The sequence below is a fragment of the Hemiscyllium ocellatum genome, chromosome 19 (genome assembly GCF_020745735.1).
Source record: "Hemiscyllium ocellatum isolate sHemOce1 chromosome 19, sHemOce1.pat.X.cur, whole genome shotgun sequence".
In the NCBI taxonomy this organism is placed as follows: domain Eukaryota; kingdom Metazoa; phylum Chordata; class Chondrichthyes; order Orectolobiformes; family Hemiscylliidae; genus Hemiscyllium; species Hemiscyllium ocellatum.
In genome coordinates, this window is record NC_083419.1 from 42,728,845 (window position 1) to 42,753,043 (window position 24,199).

At 39.4% G+C, this 24,199-nt stretch overlaps 1 protein-coding gene across 2 annotated transcripts in view; it reads left to right on the plus strand.

Moving 5' to 3' along the window:
• The window catches only part of LOC132824952 (peptidyl-prolyl cis-trans isomerase FKBP4-like), a 48,501-nt gene extending 28,081 nt beyond the window's left edge, over positions 1–20,420 (plus strand). The window contains exons 8-11 of one of the 2 annotated variants that reach the window (XM_060839856.1): positions 400–483; positions 9,313–9,498; positions 12,830–13,066; positions 17,579–20,420. In XM_060839856.1, the coding sequence (XP_060695839.1) occupies positions 400–483; positions 9,313–9,498; positions 12,830–13,066; positions 17,579–17,734 (663 nt within the window). In that variant the 3' untranslated portion in view covers positions 17,735–20,420. The remainder of the gene's footprint in view (positions 1–399; positions 484–9,312; positions 9,499–12,829; positions 13,067–17,578) is intronic. The other variant, XM_060839857.1, reaches the window with a different exon arrangement.
• The last annotated feature ends 3,779 nt before the right edge of the window (positions 20,421–24,199 follow it).

Genomic DNA, 24,199 nt, shown 5'->3' on the forward strand with positions numbered 1-24,199 from the left:
TAGTGACCAGATTAATTCTGCACTGTAACAACATTGTTCTTTTGGGGATTCAAGGCTAAAAATAATGCTTCACCAGAAGCTCTCTTTTATGGCAAGTTGGGGACAATCATCCTTGAAAGTGCTCATCTAAAGTGAGGAAGCTGGTAGTAGGGTTTGATGGTGCTGGATGGTCAACGTTCACTTCTTGTGTTAAACTGTGCTAGGGTATCAATGTTGTTTATGTTCTTGCCTGAAGTTGATGTTTGTGCACTTCCAGCATACATTACTGGAAATTACCAATAAACTGAATCCTTGAAGTAGTATTTTGTTTTCTTTTCCATAACTTATTCTATTTGGAGCAAGTCTATGACTGGTTACCCTGTAGTTATTTTCCAATTTTTTTTTTAAACATTTTATCAGGCTAAAGAGTCTTGGGAGATGAACATAGATGAGAAATTGGAGCAGTCTGCCATTGTTAAAGAGAAGGGGACGGTGTATTTCAAGGTAACACAATTACAAATAAACATGATTTGAAGATGCCGGTGTTGGACTGGGTGTGCAAAGTTAAAAATCACACAACACCAGGTTAGAGTCCAACAGGTGTAATTGGAAGCAGACTAGCTTTCGGAGCACTGCTCCTTCAGGTGATTGTGGAGGACACAATTGTAAGGCACAGAATTTATAGCAAAAATTTACAGTGCGATGTAACTGAAATTATGCATTGAAAAGTACCTTGATTGTCTGTTGAGTCTCTCATTTGTTTGAATACGATGATTGTTTCACTTCTTTCATGTGTAAATCACAAAACTTTTGTTTTAGAAGTTGCATTCTCAGGTTAACTGTAACAATTGGTATTAGCTAGACAATACGTTGAAGGTGTTAGCCCCCTGTGTTCTCTGTCTATGCCATGATGTTTAGATTGATCCTAATCTAAAAAGTGAAATAACAGAGTTTTACATGAATTCATGCAGTTTTTAAGCAAAGTAGAATGTAACTCTGCAAGTACAAGTTCACCCCACAGAATGTGTGTGCATGTAGGTCTTTGTGTGTATGTCTGTCTGGGTTGGGGGTTGTGAGTGTGAGAGAGTGTGTATATGTGTGTGTGTAGTGAGTGTAGAGTGTCTTAAGTCTGTGAGGGGATGCAAGTGGGAGTGTGTATATGTCTGGGGTGAGGAGTTGAGAGAGATTGTGTATGTGTGTACATGAGTGTAGATTGTCTAAGTGTGTGTGTTGCAAAGGTGGTCACCTGTAGTGTCACATGAACCCAAGGTGCAGGCTGAGGCCCTCCCTATGCGTATGTAACTTACCTATCAGCCTCTGCTCGGCCATGTTTTGCTGCTGCCTGTCCCGAAGTCCGCGTTGGAAGATACTCACCCAAATTTTCTGGACCGCTGAAGTGTTCCCCAACTGGGAAGGAACACTCCTGATTGTTTTGCAGTGCCCATTCATCTGTAGCCTCCTCACAACTCACAACCCCCAACACAGACAGACAGACAGACACACACACACCCACACATTTTGTGGGGTGAATTTGTACTTGCACAGTTACATTGTACTTTGCTCAAAAACTACACAAATTCATGTAAAACTCTTATCTCGTATTGTAGATTTAGAATCAAACTAAACATCATGGCATAGACAGAGAACACAGGGGGCTAACACCTTCAACATATTGTCCAGCTAACACCAATTGTTACAGTTAACCTGAGAATGCAGCCTTTTTTTTAAAAAAAAGATTTTGTGATTTACACATTAAAGAAGTGAAACTATCATGGTATTCAAACAGATGTAAGACTCAACACATAATCAAGGTATTTTTCAATGTATAATTTCAGTTACATCACACTAAGTTTTTGCTATAAATTCTGTGCCTTACAATGCTGTTGCATTGTTTTGGAACTTTGAGGGAAAAAAAAGTCAAAACAACAGTTTAAAAGGGAGAAGAGCAGACAAAAGAAGCACATGGTGAGGACAGTGCAGGATAGAGCGAGAGAACGAGAACCTGCACAGTTACTGCCTCTGCTGTTTGAATTCGTGTATCGCTGGACATCGGAGTGCATCTGGGAAAATTAACAAACAGTGAAATTCACAACTAATCTTGGAGGAACTGTTGGGCGAAGTTCACAACACAGAATCAGATAAGTTAATTGTTGTTTTAGGACTGTCCAAGAGAAAGGCTGCAGTAGTGAGTATAGTGGATTCTTTCTTGATTATATGTTTTTGGAGGTAAGTCTCTTGACTAAACTTAAAATGTAAGCCATAGCTATTAATTTAACCTGGGGCAGTGTTTGTAGAGGAATAAGACAGTGTTATTTTCTGGGTCTGTAGATTGTGAAGGAGCAAAAATGGCCTTTGCAGTGATATGTACTTCTTGCCAGATGTGGGAGTTTAAAGAGAGTTTAAGGGTTACTGTGGATTATACCTGCCATAAATGCTGTTGGATGCAAATCTTATCAGATCGAGTAGATGGGTTGGAGAGACAGAAGCGATGAGAAATTTGCAACAGTATGTGACGGATGGCAGTTATAGGAAGGGGGAAAGTCTCAGATACAGTCACTTGGATGGGTTAACTCCAGGAAGGGTGAGAGAGGTCGGCACCTAAGGCAGGAGTCTTTTGTGGATATACCCATTTCAAACAGGTATGCTGTTTTGGAAAATGTAGGGGTTGACGGATTCTCAAGGGAATATAGCACGAACAGCAACATTTCTGGTATTGAGACTGGCTCTAATGCAACGAGGGGTACGTCGGCTTCCATGAGATCAATTGTGAGGGGATTGTGTAGTCAGAGGTACAGACGTTTCTGTGGCCAGCAGAGAAAAAGCAGAATGGTGTGTTGTTTCCCTGGTGCCAGGATCAAGGATGTCTCCGAGAGGGTGCAGAATGTTCTCACGGGGGAGAGGGCCCAGCAGGAGGTCATTGTCCACATTGGAACTAACGACATTGGAAGGGAAAAGGTTGAGACTCTGAAGGGAGATTACAGAGAGTTAGGCAGAAATTTAAAAAGGAGGTCCTCAAGGTAGTAATATCTGGATTACTCCCAGTGCTATGAGCTAGTGAGGGTAGGAATAGGAGGATTGAGCAGATGAATGCATGGCAATCAGGGAAAGCAGGAGGGCAAAACGGGGACATGAGATAGCTTTGGTAAATAGAATTAAGGAGAATCCAGAGGGTTTTTACAAATACATTTAAGGACAAAAGGGTAACTAGGGAGAGAATAGGGCCCCTCAAAGATCAGCAAGGCAGCCTTTGTGTGGAGCCACAGAAAATATGGGAGATACTAAATGAATATTTTGCATCAATATTTACTGTGGAAAAGAATATGGAAGATATAGACTGTAGGGAAATAGATAGTGACATCTTGCAAAATGTCCAGATTAGAGGAGGAAGTGCTGAATGTCTTGAAATGGTTAAATGTGGATAAATCCCCAGGACCTGATCAGGTGTATCCGAGAACTCTGGGAAGCGAGAGAGGTGATTGCTGGGCCTCTTGCTGAGATGTTTGTATCATCAATAGTCATAGGTGAGGTGCCAGAAGACTGGAGGTTGGCAAACGTGATGCCACTGTTTAAGAAGGACAGTAAAGACAAGCCAGGGAACTATAGACTGGTGAGCCTGATCTCATTGGAGGGAATCCTGAGGGACAGGATGTACATGTATTTGGAAAGGCAAGGACTGGTTCGGGATAGTCAGCATGGCTTTGTGCGTGGGAAATCGTGTCTCACAAACTTTGATTGAGTTTTTTGAAGAAGTAACAAAGAAGATTGATGAGGGCAGAGCAGTAGATGTGATCTATATGGAATTCAGTAAGGTGTTTGACAAGGTTCCCCATAGGAGTTTGATTAGCAAGGTTAGATCTCATGGAATACAGGGAGAACCAGCCATTTGGATACAGAACTGGCTCAAAGGTAGAAGACAGAGGGTGGTGGTGGTGGAGGATTGTTTTTCAGACTGGAGGCCTGTGACCAGTGGTGTGCCACAAGGTTCGGTGCCGGGTGCTGTACCTTTTGTCATTTACATAAATGATTTAGACGCGAGCATAAGAGGTACAGTCACTAAGTTTGCAGATGACACCAAAATTGGAGATGTAGTAGACAGCGAAGAGGTTTACCTCCGATTACAACAGGATCTGGACCAGTTGTGCCAATGGGCTGAGAAGTGGCAGATGGAGTTTAATTCAGATAAATGCGGGGTGCTGTATTTTGGGAAAGCAAATCTTAGCAGGACTTATACACTTAATGGTAAGGTCCTAGGGAGTGTTGCTGAACAAGAAGACCTTGAAGTGCAGGCTCATAGCTCCTTGAAAGTGGAGTCACAGGTAGATAGAATAGTGAAGATGATGTTTGGTATGCTTTCCTTTATTGGTCAGAGTATTAAGTACAGGAGTTGGGAGGTCATGTTGCGGCTGTACAGGATATTGGTTAGGCCACTGTGGGAATGTTGCGTGCAGTTCTGGTCTCCTTCCTATCAGAAAGATGTGAAACTTGAAAGGGTTCAGAAAAGATTTACAAGGATGTTGTCAGGGTTGGAGGATCTGAGCTACTGGGAGAGTCTGAACAAGCTGGGGCTGTTTTTCCTGGGGCGTTGGAGGCTGAGGTTGACCTTATAGAGGTTTACAAAATTATGAGGAGCATGGATAGGATAAATAAACTAAGTCTTTCCCCTGGGGTGATGGAGTCCAGAACTAGAGGGCATAGGTTTAGGGTGAGAGGGGAAAGATATAAAAGAGACCTAAGGGACAACGTTTTCACGCAGAGGGTGGTATGTGTATGGAATGAGCTGCCAGAGATGATGTGGAGGCTGATACAATTGCAACATTTAAGAGGCATTTGGATGGGTTAATGAATAGGAAAGATTTGGAGGGATATGGGTCGGTGTGCTGGGTGCTGGTAGGTGGAACTAGATTGGGTTGGGATGTCTGGTTGGCATGGATGGGTTGGATCGCAGGGTTTGTTTCCATGCTGTACATCTCTATGACTCTAATTGTGTCCTCCGTAACCACCTGATGAAGGAGCAGCGCTCCGAAAGTTAGTATGCTTCCAATTAAACCTGTTAAACATGTTTTCCTGTATCCTCCTCATCTTAAAAGGAAGTATCCCTTTGTTTTTATATGTTGGATTATCATGTGAAGGCTTTGCCTGAAATTTAGAAAAGAAATAAAGTGGCCCTTTCCAGGTTTTCTCGCTATCATTACCCATATCTGTTGAGTTCTTGATCTGAGCTAGTAAGAGCACTAGTTCCTCGCAGGCCTTTTAATAGGATTCCCTGTAAATGCAGCCTCCTTTTCATAACTTTGGTGCAATTGTAGTGGTTATGCTTCAACTAATAACCTTTTATAATTGAAAGTACAGCCTCTTCCCACAGCCTATTTGTGACATCAAGGTGGAGATGTGTGCAAGAAAATCCAGTCTGTGGAATTTTGACCAAATGTAAGAATCTAAGAATTAGGAGCTGGAGTAATCAGTACTCTGAATTGAGCCTGCTCCACCCATTCAGTATGATCATAGATATTCTTCATTTTCAACTCCATTTCTACACACACTATCTCTTGATTCCCTGATGAATCAACAATCTGTCTTTTCTCTGCCCTAAATATATTTAACAATGGAACAACTGCAACTCTCTGGGTTGGTGAATGTTATTTTTCTAACCTCTAGAGAGTGTAGGTTCAGCTTACTCTGGGTTTTTGTATAGTGAGAAACTATCACGGAGCAGATGGAGTGAACCTTTGCTGTGCATGCACATGCTTCCTTTAATCAAAACATTTGAACAAACTGTGCAGTATTCCCACTATCCTCTGATCAAAGCCCTATGCAAGTGTAATAAGGACTTCCTTATTCTTCAACTCCAGTCCCTTTGTAATAAAAGCTGTTTGCCTTTTTAATTGTTCACTGTAACTAACATTTTTGTTCCTTGTACCAGTATACCAACTCCCTCTGAACATTAACATTTTCATACCTTTTAAAATATTCTGCTTTTCTATTCCTATTATCAAAGTGAATAAATTCACATTTCATCTGTCAACTTGTTGCCCACTCACTTAACTTGTCTCTGTCTCTTTACAGCCTTTTTCTGTCCTTTTGACTTATGAATCAACAAACACAGATTTTATTTTACTTTTATTCTCTTCATCCATGTCATTAATACAGATTATAAATGGTTTAGGCCCTAGCATTGATCTTAATGGTACCCCACTCGGTATAGCCTGTCAACTTGAAAATGCCCTGTTTATCTTATTACTACTTGGATGAATCATTTATCAACCTGTCCCAGGGCAAGTTTTAGTCAATCCCTGCATTTAAGATCAATGGAGAAATCTCAACCACTCACTGCATGAAATGTTTTCCTCTTTATTGCATTTGCTTCTTTTGCCAATTACTTTAAAACATCTTGTTGTGGAATTTTTCAGTTTTCTCTATCTATTCTGTCCAAGCCCCTTTATGATTTAGACTGCCTGTACTGAACACTCAACTTTCTCCAAGGAAAATATTCCCAACTTCTCCGATCTGTCCATGGAACTGGAGTCCTTCTGTAGAGTCATTCTAGAAAATCTTGTTTGCGCTACCTCTGTTCTAAAGTATTGTACCCAGAACTAGACACTATAACAATTGAGACCAAACCAGCATTCTATGAAAATTTAATATTCCATCCCCCTTTATATAATCTGTGGCCCTCATGCTAAGGCATAGAATTCCGTTTGCATTAACCATAACTGTTCTTGACCTAGCCATGATGTGGGGATGCTGTTATTGGACTGGGGTGCACTTCACCTGATGAAGGACCAGTGCTTTGAAAGCTGACAATTTCAAACAAACCTGTTGGAACTATAACCTGGTGTTATGTGCCTTCTGACCTTGTTCTTGACCTTTCCTGCCTTTGATTTACGCATTACATAGACCAAAGTCCCTCTGCTCTTCCATCCCCTTTACAATTGTATATTTTGTCATCTCTTGTCTGTCTGCATTCTTTCGACCAAACTGAATCACTTCAGACCTGTCAGGATTAAATTTCATCTCCACTTGTTCCCTGGACCTATCCCCCAATTCCATCAACTTAACTACGCTCTTTTGAGATTTTACTCTTTCCTTCTCACTTCACAATGCTTCCATATTTTATCTCAGCTGCACGTTTTGAAATAGTGCCCTGTACACCAAGGTCCGGTCATTAATGTGCATCAAGAGGAGCCAAAGGACCCAACACCAACCCCATAAGACCATAAATCTGGTAGTCTTATTCTTCTTGTAAACATCATCTAGGGTCTCAAATTCAAACATGCTGCTTGTTCCTAATGAGATGGTAATTATGTTCAGAATAATATTCATATTATTTAGCACCTTGTGATTCGTGAAGAGACCAGTACAGAGGAGCCTCGATTATCCGAATATCGGATTATCCAGCAAGGTCCTAACGCTTGGCTAAACAATGTTATCTGGCATTCATTATCCGGAATTTCGATTAACCGAACAAAATACTCCCTGCCTGTGTTCTTTGGATAATCGAGGTTCCTCTGTACCTCTTCAAAGCGAAAGATGTTGAATTTTTAGTGACTGGTAGCACATAAGATTTCAGATTTCAAGATTGAAAGAGTTCAGAAAAGATTTACAAGGATGTTGCCAGGGTTGGAGGATTTGAGCTATAGGGAGAGGGTGAACAGGCTGGGGCTGTTTACCTGGAGTGTCGGAGGCTGAGGGGTGACCTTAGAGGTTTACAAAATTTATGAGGGGCATGGATAGGGTAAATGGGCAGGGTCTTTTCCCTGGGGTCGGGGAGTCCAGAACTAGAGGCCATAGGTTTAGGATGAGAGGGGAAAGAAATAAAAGAGACAGAAGGGGCAACTTTTTCACACTGAGTGTGTTTCATGTATGGAATGAGCTGCCAGAGGATCTGGTGGAGGCTGGTACAATTGCAATTTTTGAGAGGCATTTGGATGGGTATATGAATAGGAAGGGTTTGGAGGGATATGGGCTGGCAGGTGGGACTAGATTGGGTTGGGATATCTGATCGGCATGGACGGGTTGGACCAAAGGGTCTTATTTCCATTCTGTACATCTCTATGACTCTATTTTACCTAAAATCAACATTAACTAAACACTACTTCAGAAGAAATACTGTATACTCTAATCTACAGAAAACAAATCCTCTTTTAACTTTAAAGCAATTTGAAATCCTCCTTCACAGTTTTGCTTCATCTGTCTGAGTAGCCACTTTGTACTCTAGGAACCAGTTCAAACTTCCTCAGCTAATGGTGGCATTCTTTCTTTTCCAGCCTGTTAACTTCTAATTCCAAAATTCAGTTTTTCAGTGAGCCAGGAGAATCCTCTTTCTAGCTAAAGCCAGGTGAATCTTGCAGCCTTACTTTAATCCTCTCAAACTTTGTCTCTTAAATGCCAGATGAGTTCCCATCTGCATAGTGAGTGATGGAGTCTATTTTGTCCTTCTGTTTTCTCAGAAAATCCTGTAAATGATACGCTGGCTTGCAGTGGACTTAACGGTCTCTCAAAGTCCATCACCATGGCCATACGAATCATATTGGTCTTGATTTTAGCTAGTAATGGCAACTAACTGTCCTGTAGAACCTCTTACTTCACTCCATCTTGGAATTAAATAGACAATTTAACCATAACAACCTAGAAACTTGACATTCATAGCACCTTGCTGTGAAATTTGGAGACTATTTATTAACTATCACAGGTTTTCTTGCTGTTCTGTATAGGTATGAACATCTTGCATCATCTTCACAGTAAGAGAAACTGGGCCTTCTTTCAGCAACCACATTGCCAAAGTCTGTAAGGAATGATTCATGCCATGTCAGAAGGTCCCATCCGTTCCTCTGTTTTGCCATAAATCAGAGTTCCAAAACACAAGCTTAAACTTCATAATTGCATTGGTTTTCAATTAAATGGGTGTTAAAAATATTTATTATATTATTCACTTAAAAGTATTGACTGAAAATCATGGCCATGTAAAAAAAAAAAAGATTTTGTGCACAAAACTTGTATGTGATCTCAAGTCTGGTATAATTTGTTGATGACACTGAAATAGGTGCCTGATTAACTAAATGTCTATTATCAATTTCAGTGAAAAGACTTGTTAGGTTCATATTCAGAACTTGTAAGGCATGAGCACAAAAGAAAATAGTATTAATGTTTGGCATAAATGTCTGTTTCCATTTCTGTATGCAACATAACGTGTTGGAACATTACAAGCAAATTAATAGCTGTTATCTATTACTGAGTTATGAGTGATTACAGAATGTAGAAGTTTAAGAACTAGCAATGGTTCCTTGTTCGTTCTTTCCTTGTAACTGCATAATTTGTATAACTTTTTTTTGTCAGGTGGGAAAGTACAAGCAGGCAATCATCCATTACAAGAAAATTGTATCTTGGCTGGAACATGAGAATGGATTGTCTGAAGAAAATCTAAAACAATCCAATGCTCTGAGACTAGCAGCTCATCTTAACCTTGCTATGTGCTACATAAAAATGGATGAGAATTTGCAAGCTGTAGAGAATTGTGAAAAGGTGAGGACACGTCTTTACATCACCTAATATATGAAAACCAACTACAGAACAACCTTGGTTATCCGAATTTTGGATTATCCAAACAAGACCTCATAAAAATGTTATTAAATGTAAGCAAAGGTGCAGCGACAGCTAGCAGCCTGGGCTGGCAGCAGGAGCAGGGTCTCCATGTGAACCCTGTTCCTGTTGTCGCTGCAACAGGAGCCCCAAACAAAATTCTCCCCTCCTGTCTCGTTTAGATCATCGAGCTTGTTCTATATAACGATAAGTGGAATGTGATTTCAATTTGATGTTTTGTTTATGGTCAATCCCTGGAATCGCAGAATTTTTTTGAGTAGAGTCAGGAAACTATGTTTTATTTTTAAGAGTTTCGAAGAATATGGGGTGATCTTGAAATTTTTAAAATTCTTAAATACAGATGTAGATGGGGTGTTTCCCCTGCCTAATGACATGAGAATTAGGAACTTCATCTCAGGATAAGGGGGAGGCTATTTAAGGTGAGGAATTTTATCACTTCAAAAGTGTGGAATCTTTGGAGTTCTGTATCCCAGACGCCCTGGAAACTGATCTTTGTAAAGGATCAAGACAGAAATCAATAGGTGTTCAGGTATATGGAAGGAGTATGAGAAAATGGCAGGCTCGGCTGAATGGTCTACTTCTGTTCCTTTTATATGTTGACACCTTGGCACTGGAGGGTAACCATGGAGATCCTATCTGTTATTGTCTTATTTGAAGTGAAGAGGGGGCTTTGTAAGGCTTACTATATAGTGTTTGGATAATCCAGGGATTCCAACAAAGCTGTCCATAACTTAACAATGTCTGTTAACTTTAGGAAATATAAATTGCAATTAGAGTCATGAGAGCTTGTATCACCTGACACATGTGACTAAGAACATTCTAAATCAATCTCTTGAGTCTCAACTGTTTACTGTATTTTCTAACAATTTGAGTTGATGGGATTAAACAAACATATTCAAATTTGCAATAAGATATTGATGTGAGGCATTACGTATATTGTAGGTGCAAGTATATAAAAAGAGAATGCTTGATTTATATGGGAGAGCAGAACTGTAGCAAATGAATTGGTGTAGGCAAGTGTGCTATCATTGTCTTTAGCCCAAAAATGAAAGTTAGAGTACTCTCTAAATATGGAAAGCTGAGTATTGACCATTTTCGACCTTATCTTGAGAATTCCAGTACATAGATCATTAAAGAGGAATGAACAAGTGGAAAAATTAATCAGAATGGAAAAATAAATGCTGCAATTCATGCCTAGAGGACAAACTAGATTTATATATCCTCTTGTAACTGTACAAAGCTCTGGTTAGACTACACCTTGAGCCTCTGTAGTTCCGGACAATATTATCTGAGGAGGATGTGCAGGTACAGTGTAGATTTATCCAAACAATAACTGGACTTAAGAGTTCTGAAGAAGAGATTGCACGAACTAGTTTGTATTACATGGAATTTAGAAAGTTAAAGGGATGAGTTGAATGATTTTAAAACATTGTGGGAAATTGATAGGATAAATACAAAGAAACTTTCTGGTGGCTGGTGATTCACTAACCTCAGGCCGTGTCCCAGAGTTTCAAATCATCCCTTTTTAAGAAGAGAAGTTCAGAAACACTTCTGCAGATGATTGTTAATGCAGGGTTAATACTTGATAGGAAATCATCAGTCTCTGATTTAAAATTAACCAAAGTGTTTTGGGGAAGAGGTGGATATATGGAGTTAGGTCACAGATCTGAATTATTTCAATAAATGACAGAATAAGCTCAAAAGGCTAAATTGTCTACTGCTGTCCTATGTCTGACTTTGGGATTGCTTGTTCGGACAACAAATAGAGGTAGGACTGATAAACTGCACTTATTTCAATGCAAGACGCCTAACAGCGAAGGCAGTTGAATTCAGGGCATGATTAGGAATATAGGACTGGAATATTATGGCAATTACAGAAACATGGCTCAGGGCTGGACAGGACTGGCAGCTTAATGTTCCAGGATACAAATGATACAGGAAGAATAGAAAGGGAGGCAAGAGAGGAGGGGGAGTGACATGTTTGATAAGGGATAGCATTACAGCTGTACTGAAGGAGGATATACCCAGAAATACATCCAGGGAAGTTATTTGGGTGGAACTGAGAAATAAGAAAGGGATGATCACCTGATTGGGATTGTATTATAGACCCCCTAATAGTCAGGGAAACCCAGAAACAAATTTGGAAGGAGATCTGTTATCTGTAAGAATAACAGGGTGGTTATAGTAGGGGATTTTAACGTTACAAACATTAGACTGCCATAGTGTTAAGGGTTTAGATGGAGAGGAATTTCTTTGTGTATAAGACAATTTTCTGATGCAGTATGTGGATGTACCTACTAGAGAATATGCAAAACATGACCTACTCTTGGGAAATAAGACAGGGCAGGTGACTGAGGTGTCAATGGGGGGAGCACTTTGGGGCCAACGACCATAATTCTATTAGTTTTAAAATAGTGATGGAAAAGGATAGACCAGATCTAAAAGTTGAAGTTCTAAATTGGAGAAAAGCCAATTTTGACGGTATTAAGCAACAACTTTCAAAAGCTGATTGGGGCAGGTGTTGGCAGGTAAAGGGACAGCTGGAAAATGGAAAGCCTTCAAAAATGACATTAATGAGAATCCACAGAAAATATATTCCTGTTAGGGTGAAAGGAAAGGCTGTTAGGTACAGGGAATGCTGGATGACTAAAGAAATTGAGGTTTTGGTTAAGAAAAAGTAGGAGGCATATGTCAGGTATAGACAGGATAGATCAAGTGAACCCTTAGAGTATAAAGGCAGTAAGAGTATACTTGAGAGAAATCAGGAGGCCAAAAAACAGACGAGATAACTATAGGGAGAGATTGAATAGGGTGGGGCTATTTTCCCTGGAGTGTTGGAGGCTGAGGGGTGACCTGAGAGAGGTTTATAAAACTTTGAGGGCATGGATAGGATAAGTAGACAAAGTCTTTTCCCTCTGGTCAGGGAGTCCAGAACTAGAGGGTATAGGTTTAGGGTGAGAGAGGAAAGATATAAAAAAGACCAAAAGGGCAACTTTTCACATAGAGGATGGTGTGTGTGTATGGACTGAGTTGCCAGAGGAAGTGGTGGGGGCTAGTAGAATTACAACATTTAAAAGACATCTGGATGGATATATGAATAGGAAGAGTTTGGAGGGGTATGGGCCAGGAGCTGGCAGGTGGGACTAGATTTGGGTTGGGCTATCTGGTCGGCATGGACGAGTTGGACCGAAGGGTCTGTTGGTGCTGTACGTCTTTATTACTCTATAACTGAAGCTTCTGCTTTTTGGTTCAGGCATTAGGGTTGGATCCAAACAATGAAAAGGCCCTTTTCAGAATGGGTGAGGCAAGACTTGCTATGAACGATTATGAACTGGCAAAAGAAAACTTCCAAAAGCTTGTGCAACTTTATCCAAATAAAGCAGCCAAAGTCCAGATTGGAATCTGTCAGAAAAAAATAAGAGAACAATTAGATTTGGAGAAAAAGATCTATGCTAAAATGTTCCCAAAATTTGCAAACACCGATAGTAAGGTAAGTGTTAACAAATACTGATCCTTAAAAGTCTTATAATAATATGGTAAGCACCGGAAACTTTTTAAGAACAGGAAAGTGTAAATAAGTCAAGAATCAGTCTGTTCTTAATCCCTTCTGTGCTCCAACTAATTAATGCTGCATGTTTCAGTGGCTATCAATAATATCACATAAATATATCACAATTTGGCTGGAACAAAGATCTATCTAACTCTAAAACTTCTAAATTTTTAACCTGTTTGTTTTCGCTATAGTGAACAATTAGCCCAAATTAGTGTTGCATTTGCAATCTTTAATAACAACAGGATCTGACTACTATCTTACACAACAACACATTTCTTTTTGATGCTCTAACTCTTTGGATTTCCAATCTATATCTGCTATGCCTTTTCTGATACAGGTAAAGAACTTCTTGCTACCTTGATTTATTTGTTTTATTTCTCAGTCAGCAAATATATTCCTGTTTCTTAAATGTATTTCTATTTCTTAACCTGTGTTGGAATAAATAATTATTTCGTGCTTGTCCACATTGTTCTGAATCTGCCACCTGCTGGTTGAGTTAGAAACCTTTTTGGATTCTAGTTGTTTCTTCTTTGTTCTTCTTCCTACTTTGGAAAATACTTTATAAACTCTAAAAACTGACTTTCTCACTCCAAGTAATTAATATACATATTTTGATTGAAGTTTTGGATTCGCAGATTTATTGCTGGGCTGCTCTTTTTAATTACCACTTTTTCCCAACTTAAAAAATATTCCATTCGTGATAATTTTTTATTCAGGCTAATTTTCCAGTTAATAATTTGGCATTATCAGTTTAAGTACCTAATTATTTTGATTTTTGGCTATCTTTTAAGCAGCTTTTAATTTGCACCCTGTTTTGTTTTTTGTATATTTTTCTAAACATAAAAGTGAGAAAATATAACTATTGTTTTGTACAGGTTGGGAATTACGAATACACGTGAACCATGGAGCAGACTCATGGGTTGGGATGTTTACTTCTATTTTGTTTTTAAGTTGGTCATTTTAAGATTTTAATTATGTTCCATACGCTTCTGTGTTTCCACACAAAGATTTGCACAAGAATGTATCAACTACTCCACATTGAGTGTTAAGACTAGATACCCTACCTTATATTTACCCCTGACTAATGCACCTAACACTGGTATGTATATGTCTCTGTTTGTCAGTACTTCCGGTTCTGTGTCTGAGCCTGGCACTTCAACCGGAGTTCAATCAGTAGACACGTTGTACTTGACCGCGTATACAAACCACTCCGATACAGAACCAGAAGTACCAACAAGATGTACTGATGATGTCACCTAGCGAGGCAATGCAACATTTGCAGAAAAACACAGGTTTAGTAAATGAATCCACGACTTCAGCAAGACATTAAGCTACCTTACCTATAGAGTTGGGGGTTTTTTGTCTCCTTTTCAAAATAAAGGTGTGACATTGGCAGTTTTCCAATCCGTTAGCACTTTTCCACAATCTAACGATTAATGGAAGATTACTACCAGTGCATCCATTGTCTCTAGTAATTTCCTCCTTTAACAATTGAGGAGGCTACCCATTAGGTCCAGGGAACTCCCCTGTCCTGACCATTACGTTACACTACCATTTTTCTCCAGTGCTAGTTGTATTTATTTCTCTCCTCCTTTTACCCCTTGAATATTTAATGAATTTGGAATGCTATTAGTGTGTTCTTCTGTGAAGACTAATGCAAAATATTTATTCATCTCCTTTAGTCAGTGTTTATAGACTTTCATTGTTATACTTTGCCTCGTTTGTGGACCAGATGTCCTAAACTCATTTGCTCTCAGAAGATGAGCAGCTTTTTGTCCAGTTGTATTATTTTGAGGTCCATCTGTTTAATAAAATGTAAACATTTTTTTTTGAAAAGTTATTGCCATACACACAGTTGTGTTCTGATGTTGTCGTTTGGCTGGCACACTCTTGCCACGTAGTTTAAATTCTTCTCGTTGACGCAGGCACAAAGGTCCTGCCAAGAACTGAGACCCAGGAAGATGCAAGTTTTCCAGCCTTTTACAGGTTCAGCACACACCCAATTGCAATATTACAAGAATCTAAAGGCTCACGTGCGTCTGTGTCTCCCTCCTCTCGCTGAAAATTGGAAGTACCTCAGCTGTATAATTATTCTCTCAAACTACTTTTGCATGCTATTCAGTGCAATCAAAACCTTCCACTACTATGGCATCCAGAACTGTACACTACTCAGCTGAGGTCCAACCGGTATTCTATATTTAAGTTCAGTGTAACTTCCTCCTCCTCGTACTTTCTGCCCTATTTAGTTACATAGAATACTGTTGCTTTATTAGTTAGAGAGTCCTACAGGACGGAGACAGGCCCATTGGCCCAAACTGGTCCATGCTACCCAAAATGTCTGTCCACATTAACCCCATTTCCCTGCATTTCGTTCATAACCTTCTAAATCTTTCCTATCCATGTATTTAACAGTGCTCTGTACCTGTTAAGACAGGTACACATCTGTCTGCTCCTGCACATTTGCCTAGAATAATTGCCTTTAGTTTATGTTCTCCATCCATGCATTTTGCATTACACTTTTCTCCACATTGCACTTTATCTACTGCCTATCTACTCATTCCAACAATGTGCACGTATCCTTATGACATTCTGTGCTGTTTCCCCAGTTTACAGTTCTGTCAAGTTGTGTTGTCTGAAAACTTTTTGAAATTGTACTCTGCCCAACATGGTCTCAATACTGTCCTCTGAGAGCTCCAATACCAATCTTCCTGGAGTCCGAATAATACACATTTAACATTTGTATTTCCCATCCCTCAGCAGTATTGCAAGCATGTTACTAATGTCCTCCTTATTCTAAGAGCTAGAATCTTTTTCCCCAAGTCTGTTGAGCAACACTGCATCAAATGTTGTTTGGAAGTTCATGTACATAATGTCACCAGCCTTCCCTTCATTACCCTCTCAGTTACCACTTTATAAAGTTTCAGCAAGTTACTTGGATGTGAACCATCACTTTTGGCTGTGTTTGAAGTTAAATATTTCTTGGAAAATGGGATGTCTTTAAAGGACTATTGCATTACCTGCCTGTTGGTCATAAAATGTCGTGCCATGTCGCTGTTAACCTCCTGATTACTCCATGTGATGCCAGCTGCTGCTCAAGCTCTGGAACCTGGAGCTCAAGCTGATGCAGCAGAACACATTTCGACACAGGAGGTATCCTGGGATTCTGTTAATGCATGGGATGTTGATTAGCATCCATGGAGTTGGATTACCCTACCATTTCTTCATTAGTCAAACCGGCATATTTTTTTTGATTTTTTTTTTCTCTGAACCCTGAATAGTTGATCAGTCTATCTCTACTCATTTGAAACCTGCGGTCTTGCCCCACACCTTGCTCTATTTGTAATTAATCATCTCAACCAAGAAGTCCCATGTTTAATTCTTAGTAGATAATACATTATTAAATGTCTTGGCTTCGTTGCGTCAATTGGTTTCCATATTCAGTGAAGCAAATTGAGCCTGAGTTCCCACTTCTGAAAGCAGTTCAGTGATTCCTCCTCCCTCACCTCACCACCAACACCCCCCCCCCCCCCAATCCCTCCCACTTGTGAATGAATGTTTGGTGTACAAAGAGGTCAAAACTGGGCTTTACTACAATATGCACACCAGGTACTTAACACTGAATTCATTCATATGAAATTAATAATTTGGATATCAAGAAGTGTCAATGGATTTTCAACCCAGTATGAGTCCGTTGCAAAGAATATATAAAGTAGGGGAAAATAGCAGAAGTGGAGCTGTAAAATGCAACTATAAAGCAACCTTTTCTTGCAAACACCAAGTAATATTTTTACTTCCTATCAATGTTTATCATCTTAAAGTTTTTAGATTTATCTGTTGGTAAAGCACCAAATGGAGCACTTTCTGTATGTGTGCATATACAGACCAATGGTCAGTGTCATTCTGCTTGGCTTCATGTAAAATTAAAATAAAAAGTAAATATAAAGGATCAGTAAAAATACATCTTGAAAGTATTAACTTGAACTTACGAATCTAATTATCCACCAACTCAGCGAGCTGAGCTGCATAGACCATCACTATACATCACCTTTCTAATTTTATAAAACTTTGCATATACTACAAATATGCTATTTCACATGTACCATTTTGTTTCTGCAAAGCAGTAAGCTTTTAATTGCTCAGTAAATTTCAAAGCTAACACGATGCAGTTGTGCTGTTAATGTGGGAAGAAATCATTTTCAAACAGAATATTCAATAAATTAGAAGAAAAGCCATCTTTATACCTTGACAGTTGACATTCTATTTGTGCAGTTGAAGTTGCAGTATTAAGCTGGCAGAGATCAAGATGATGTGCATCCACCATTTTGGTGGGAGAATCCCCACATGCATCAGGCACTGCATTGCAGGTTGAGCGCACTGGCAGTACCTGGAGCTAAAATTAAACTAATTATAATTTTTTCAAAGTATTTTATAACTACAACTATATTTTAGCAGGAGGTGGTTCTCAAAACGCAATCTGAAAAGGAAGCTGCTGTGGTGAGAACAGAGGAAGAAGCGAATAAAGAGAACTTAGATGAAGGAGGCAAAGGAGAACCTATGGAAACAGAAACCATTCACAAATCCCAGGAATTGGATGCTACTGCATGAGGAAGATGTAGAGATTGAAGCTGCATTACTTGGATGTTTTTTAAAGCTTTGTTATTGTACAGTATCCTGTGTGTATCATTTAATGCACAGTAAAAGAGTTCTACCTACTTAATCATCTGAGTGTCACAAACTCATTAAAAAGAAATGATAACACATACTATAATTGCTGAGTGTCTGAGTCACACTTGGTTTTTATGATCAGCCTGTGGCACTGCCATGGTATTGTTGAATGACAAATGAGATGAGCCCACTCTCTTGACAGCATGTAGGAAATAGAAATTGGAATAAGCAGTTGGTAGCTCTGTGAATTATTTTTACTTGAAAAAGTTTTATTTTGTTAATTCTATACATCCAGAATGCATTCCTCTTGCATCCTACCAGTGGTGGTATCATTTCCTGCCACTGCCAAGTATGTGGACATATGGTCATAAATTTATTCAGCTTATAGGCTGTGCCTGGGAATTGGTAGATCAGTGTGACATGTCCTTGGAACTTGGCTCAAGATGTGTAGTTGGTGTTGTTACTACTGTGCTACTGAGATACAGTTCTTATTTTGAGTGAAGAAATTTGTTTTGCTGTTTGTAACTTGTGTATAAGTATCATCAGGTAATGCAGCTTTATTATAGAATTACTGTATTCCACGGAATGGCTCCAATTTGTTTTTGCATACTGATGGTTATTCCTTGTTCTTCATCAAAATGTCAAATATGAAGAGAAAAGGCCCTTGTGTTTCTATGCTGGCAATTTTATCTAACACGGTTTAGTCACCTGGTCAGTGCCACTGTTTGTGCTTCATCAAAGACTCTTGACTTCCTATTTACCCGTCCTTCATGTTACTTCCCAGATTTCTCCTAATTTCAGCAATTCTGTGTGCTGTTTCACACTTTGGGGAAAGAAGCTTCACTTAATTTCCTTTATTGGATGCATTAATTACTACTAACACATTGTCTTGGATAACCCACAACCACTAACATCATCTCTCTACCCTTTGGTACTCTGAAACTTCACTGTTCTATAATTGGCTACCATTTGTAGAGAGGAAAAGCACCATTTACCTTGTTACTGTGGTTTAAAATTTCTCACTTGCATTATTCCTGGAAATCATTACTACATCTCTTCCAGTGCTTCTTTCTGTTTTATATTATGTTCAGCAAGTCCTTGTTCCACTAAACATTCACCATATTGTGATTAAAAAAAGAGATCTACCATATATTTCAAAATACCCAAAAAAGAGTTGCTTTAGTAGTATGTACTTCAAGAAATTCTATTCATTTTATTGTGGGCTTTATCATCACTGCATCCTTCATTATGAATTAAATGGCTTAAACTAACAAGGGCTTGTGGATTTGGCTAATCTATTCTGAGTTAAGCAGAGTGTGGCTTTAATGATTTTTGATTGACTTTTGATCTTTTGTTTCTTTTTCCCCCTCCATTCATTTCTGCTCTTTGGCACGTTAATCTGATTAATCTGTTCTTTGTTTTGTCTAATCCAGTGATGGTCACCTAATTTCTATCACTGTTCACACATGGGGTCTTTTAAATATTTTCCCAGTATACTACATGGATGGGATATAGTAAGAACTAAATGCTGAAAGTCACAGTGGATAATGTGAAGCTGGAAGAGCACAGCTGGTCAGACAGCCCCTTCATACTGACAAGGGTTTCAACCTGAAACGTTGATTTTTCTACCCCTTGATGCTGTTGAACCACATTGATAGCACCTTGCAATGGGGAACTGATGTCACCTGAGTGATTTTCTTAATGTTGTGCTTTGTGATCAAATTTCCACCTGATGCACATTCTTTCACTTCATTAGACTCTTGCTTATCAAACTGATCTGTACAATTCTTTTGATTTCTTTCCCAAGATTTGACACTATAGCAGTTTAAAAAGTGTAAGATGTATTATTAATTAATTAATTATTAACAGCCCTTGGGCTTGCGTACTGTTGCCTTTGATTTATTTTGAACCTTCCCTGGATCTCATTCTTTCCTTATTTATAACTGGCTAGTTTAAACACATCCAATCTGATTTAAAACTCATGTTCACAAAACCACCTAGATTGCTCGTCTAAAAAATTCAATCAACAGAAATCAAGGACTGTGTATTATTAAATAAAACTTTAATGTAGCTAAATATCATAAAATTTAAAGATCAAATTTATATGGTGAGTAAAAGTGTCTGGTTTGTACTAGTTAAAATTATCTCCAGTAAGAGTTAAAAATGTTCTTGGTGAGTTTTTTTCGGTAGCAATGATATTTTACTAATTTTAATTCCTTGGCCTTTACAGTTTAAAATAAAACTTGAATAATCTTTTCAAATTACGCAAACTATGAATGTAACTTCTAGGATTTCTTGACATTCCCACGTTGGCATTGTTAACTACTGCAGATCTTGCTGCTAAAATGCTCAAAAGGTTTATCTGCTTTGTATCGAGGTACTCTCTTTAATGGGCTTTTTTTTCAAATCTGCGAGAAAGGGGCTGCGGTTCCAATTCTATGCAATACAGTAACGTGTCTTAAGTGCTTGGCCTTCCGGTGGAAAAATATTTTGCAAGATTTGCGTCCAGTACTACTTGTTTCCCAGTTCATTTTACCAACCAAAAGGTGACTGTATGTATGTAAATATTTCTTGTTTTGTTTGAGGGCAGCATAGGAGTAAAAATAATAAAAAATTCAGGAATTTACGTATATTTGCTGCAGAATATTTTGTGTGCGCACACATAGGTAAATGTTTGTAGAAATGGGATAACTGAACTGTGATTTGCAGACTTGGATGAGTTTCCTTCAAAGGTGGTGATTGTTCCCACATACCAAACAAAATGTATTGTAGGGAGAGAGTCCCTTGCACAAACTTATCTCCAGCGAAGAAATCTGAGCAGGAATGAGTGACTCAATACTGACTAATATATTAAAACAATTCTATTTAGTTTATTGAACAATCATAAAATGGAAGGAAGGATTTTATTGGAGAGGAAGCAAACAACTTTTAAAGCTCAAAAGTTAACCCTACATTCAAATGTTCAGGACAGTTGGACCAATTTTTTTTTAATCCAGATTGGTCTGTTAATGACAATTCCCTGAAAGTTTCTTTTATTTTAAAAAAAAATTCCTTGGTACATTCAAGACTTGATCTCCAAATAACCTTACACAAGGTGGAACAGTCAATCAGTTGCTTCATTGCCATCCCTTTTGAGAAACAAGTCAAGGAGTCTATTCCTTTTAAGTCTAATTTCTAGTCTTTCTCAACCTTTCAATGACTTACCCAGACTTTCTAATTCTGACAACCATTAGTCTTTTCTGTTGTTTATGACATTGGTAGAGTTCAGCACCATTTCATGCTTGAAATTTATTGAGGCAGGGCCAAAGCCAGATAACAACTAGCTCTACACAGAGTCATAGACATACAGCATGGAAACAGACCCTTCGGTCCAACCCGTCCTCACCGACCAGATATCCAAATCCAATCTAGTCCCACCTGGTCCATATCCTTCCAAACTCTTCCTAGTCATATACCCATCCAAATGCCTGTTACATGTTGCAATTGTACCAGCCTCCACCACTTTCTCTGCCAGCTCATTCCATACTCGTACCACCCTCTGCGCAAAAAAAGTTGCCCTTTAGTTCTCTTTTATATCTTTCCTCTCACTCAAACCTATGCCCTCTAGTTCTGCCCCCCCCCCCCCCCAGAGAAAAGACTTTGTCTATTTATCCTGTCCATGCCCCTCAATTTTTTTGAACCTCACTAAGGTCACCCCTCAACCTCTGATGCTGCAGGGTCTCTGTTCAGCAACACTCCCTGGGATCTTACCATTAAGTGCATAAGTCCTGCTAAGTTTTGCTTTTCCAAAATGCAGCACCTCCCATTTATCTGAATAAAACTCCATCTTCCACTCCCCAGTCCATTGGCCCATCTGGTCCAGATCCTGTTTAATCTGAGGTAATCTTTGCTGTCCACTACATCTCCGGTTTTGGTGTCATCTGCAAACTTACTCTTACATTCACATCCAAATCACTTTATATAAATGACAAAGGAGTGGACCCATCACCCGATCCTTGTGGCACTCCACTGGTCACAGACCTCCAGTCTGGAAAAACAACCATCCACCACCGCCCTTTGTCTTCTACATTTGAGCCAGTTCTCCATTCAACTGGCCTAGTTCTCTCTGTATTCCACGAGATCTAATCTTGCTAACCAGTCTCCATGGGGAACCTTGTCGAACGCCTTACTGAAGTCCACATAGATCACATCTACCGCTCTGCCCTCATCAATCCTCTTTGTTACTTTCAAAAAGCTCAATCAAGTTTGTGAGACATGATTTCCCACGCACAAAGCCATGTTTATCTCTAATCAGTCCTTGCCTTTCCAAATACATCTATATCCTATCCCACAGGATTACCTCCAACAGCTTGCCAACACCGATGTCATACAGTTGACCTCTCTATTAAGGAGATGAATTTGGATTGATGGACAGTGTAACATAATGAATGAGTAACCATCAATCCGAATTCATCTTAATAGGGAGGTCAACCATATGTAGAACTAGTTATCAGGTAGTGGCCTTGCCTCAATGAATTTCAGGCATGAAATGGTGTTGAATTCTTCTGTTGTTTTCATTTCTATGTCAATTTCCTTGGGGAAAAGTCCTGTTACTGTCCCACTGACCCTAACTAACCAAGTCTGCTAATAAGGGTGGTGCTGTTGTGTGGCACACTGATCTCTACTTAGCAGAAGCTGAGTACTAGCTCTCGGACACCACCTACCAACCCAGTAAGGCCCGCTATGACCTTCCCCAAAATCTACAAATAGGACTTCACAAGTACACTCATTTATGCCTGTTTCTGCCCCATGGAACATACCTCTTCCTAATTTGACTTGATTTTTTTTTCTAGTCATTGTGCAGTCCCTTTCTACTTAACGTCTAATTCTTCCAACACTTTTGTCAGTTTCAGAATTTCCAGTTTAAAGGCACAAATTTCCTCCTCTTTCACCATGGACATGCAATCACCCTACATATCCATCCCCATCCTTCACCATTCTTTTCCATCTAAGACTATAAGACATAGGAGTAAAGTGAAGCCATTTGACCCATTGAGTCCACTCCTCCAATTAATCATTTAACCCTGCCTCAATAAATTTCAAGGGTATTTCAATTCCACTTACCTGCACTCTTCCTATAGCCCTTAAATTCTTGACCTCGCAAGAAATTATCAATATCTGCCTTGAAGACATTTAACATCCCAGCTTCCACTGCACTCCACAGGCCCACCACTCTGGCTGAAGAAATGTCTCCTCATTTCTGTTCTAAATTGACTCCCTCTAATTCTAAGGCTGTGCCCACAGGTCCTAGTCTCCCTGTCTGACGGAAACAACGCCCAGCGTCCACCATTTCTAAGCCATGCATTATCTTGTAAATTTCTATTAGATCTACCTTCAACCTTCTAAACTCTAATGATTACAATCCCAGGATCCTCAACTGTTCATTGTATGTTAGGCCTACCATTCCAGGGATCGTCTGTGTCAATATCTGCTGGATACGGTCCAGTGCCAATAAGTCCTTCCTGCGGTGTGGAGCCCAAAATTGGACATATTTCAAATGGGATCTAACTAGAGCTTTATAAAGCCTCAGAGGCACATCACTGCTTTTATATTCCAACCTTCTTAAGATAAATGACAACATTATATTTGCTTTCTTAATCACTGACTTAACCTGCAAGTTAACCTTTAGAGAATCCTGGAGTAGCACTCCCAGATCCCTTTGCAATTCAGCTTTATGAATTTTCTCACCGTTTAGAAAATAGTCCATGCTGGTATTCTTTTTTTCCGAAGTGCAAGAGTTCGCATTTGCTCACATTGAATTTCATCAGTCATTTCCTGGACCACTCCTAAACTGTCTAAATCTTTCTACAGCCTCTCCACCTCCTCAGTACTGTCTGTCCACCTTACTTCGTACCATCGGCAAACTTCGCCAGAATGCCCCCAGTACCTTCATCCAGATCACTATATATAAAGTGAACAGCTGCAGCTCCAACACTGAACCCTGCAAGACATCACTTGTCACTGGTTGTCATTCTGAAACAGAACTTTTTATCCCAACTCTGCCTTCTGTCAGACAGCCAATCTTCAATCCATGCTAGAAGCTCAACTCGAACACCAGGGACCCTCATTTTAGCAGCCTCCCGTGAGACACCTTACCAAAGGCCTTTTGGAAATCTAGATAGAGGACATCCACGGGTTTCCCTGACTAATTGTTCTAATCTGACCCTGCACTTCCAAGAATTTAGAAATCTCATCCCTAATGATGGATTCTAGAATTTTACCAACAACCGAGGTTAGACTAATCGGCCTATAATTTTCCATCTTTTGTCTTGATCCTGTCTTGAAGAAGGGGGCTACAACAGTGATTTTCCAATCATCTGGGACTTTCCCTGACTCCAGTGAAAGATCACAGTCAACGCCTCCATT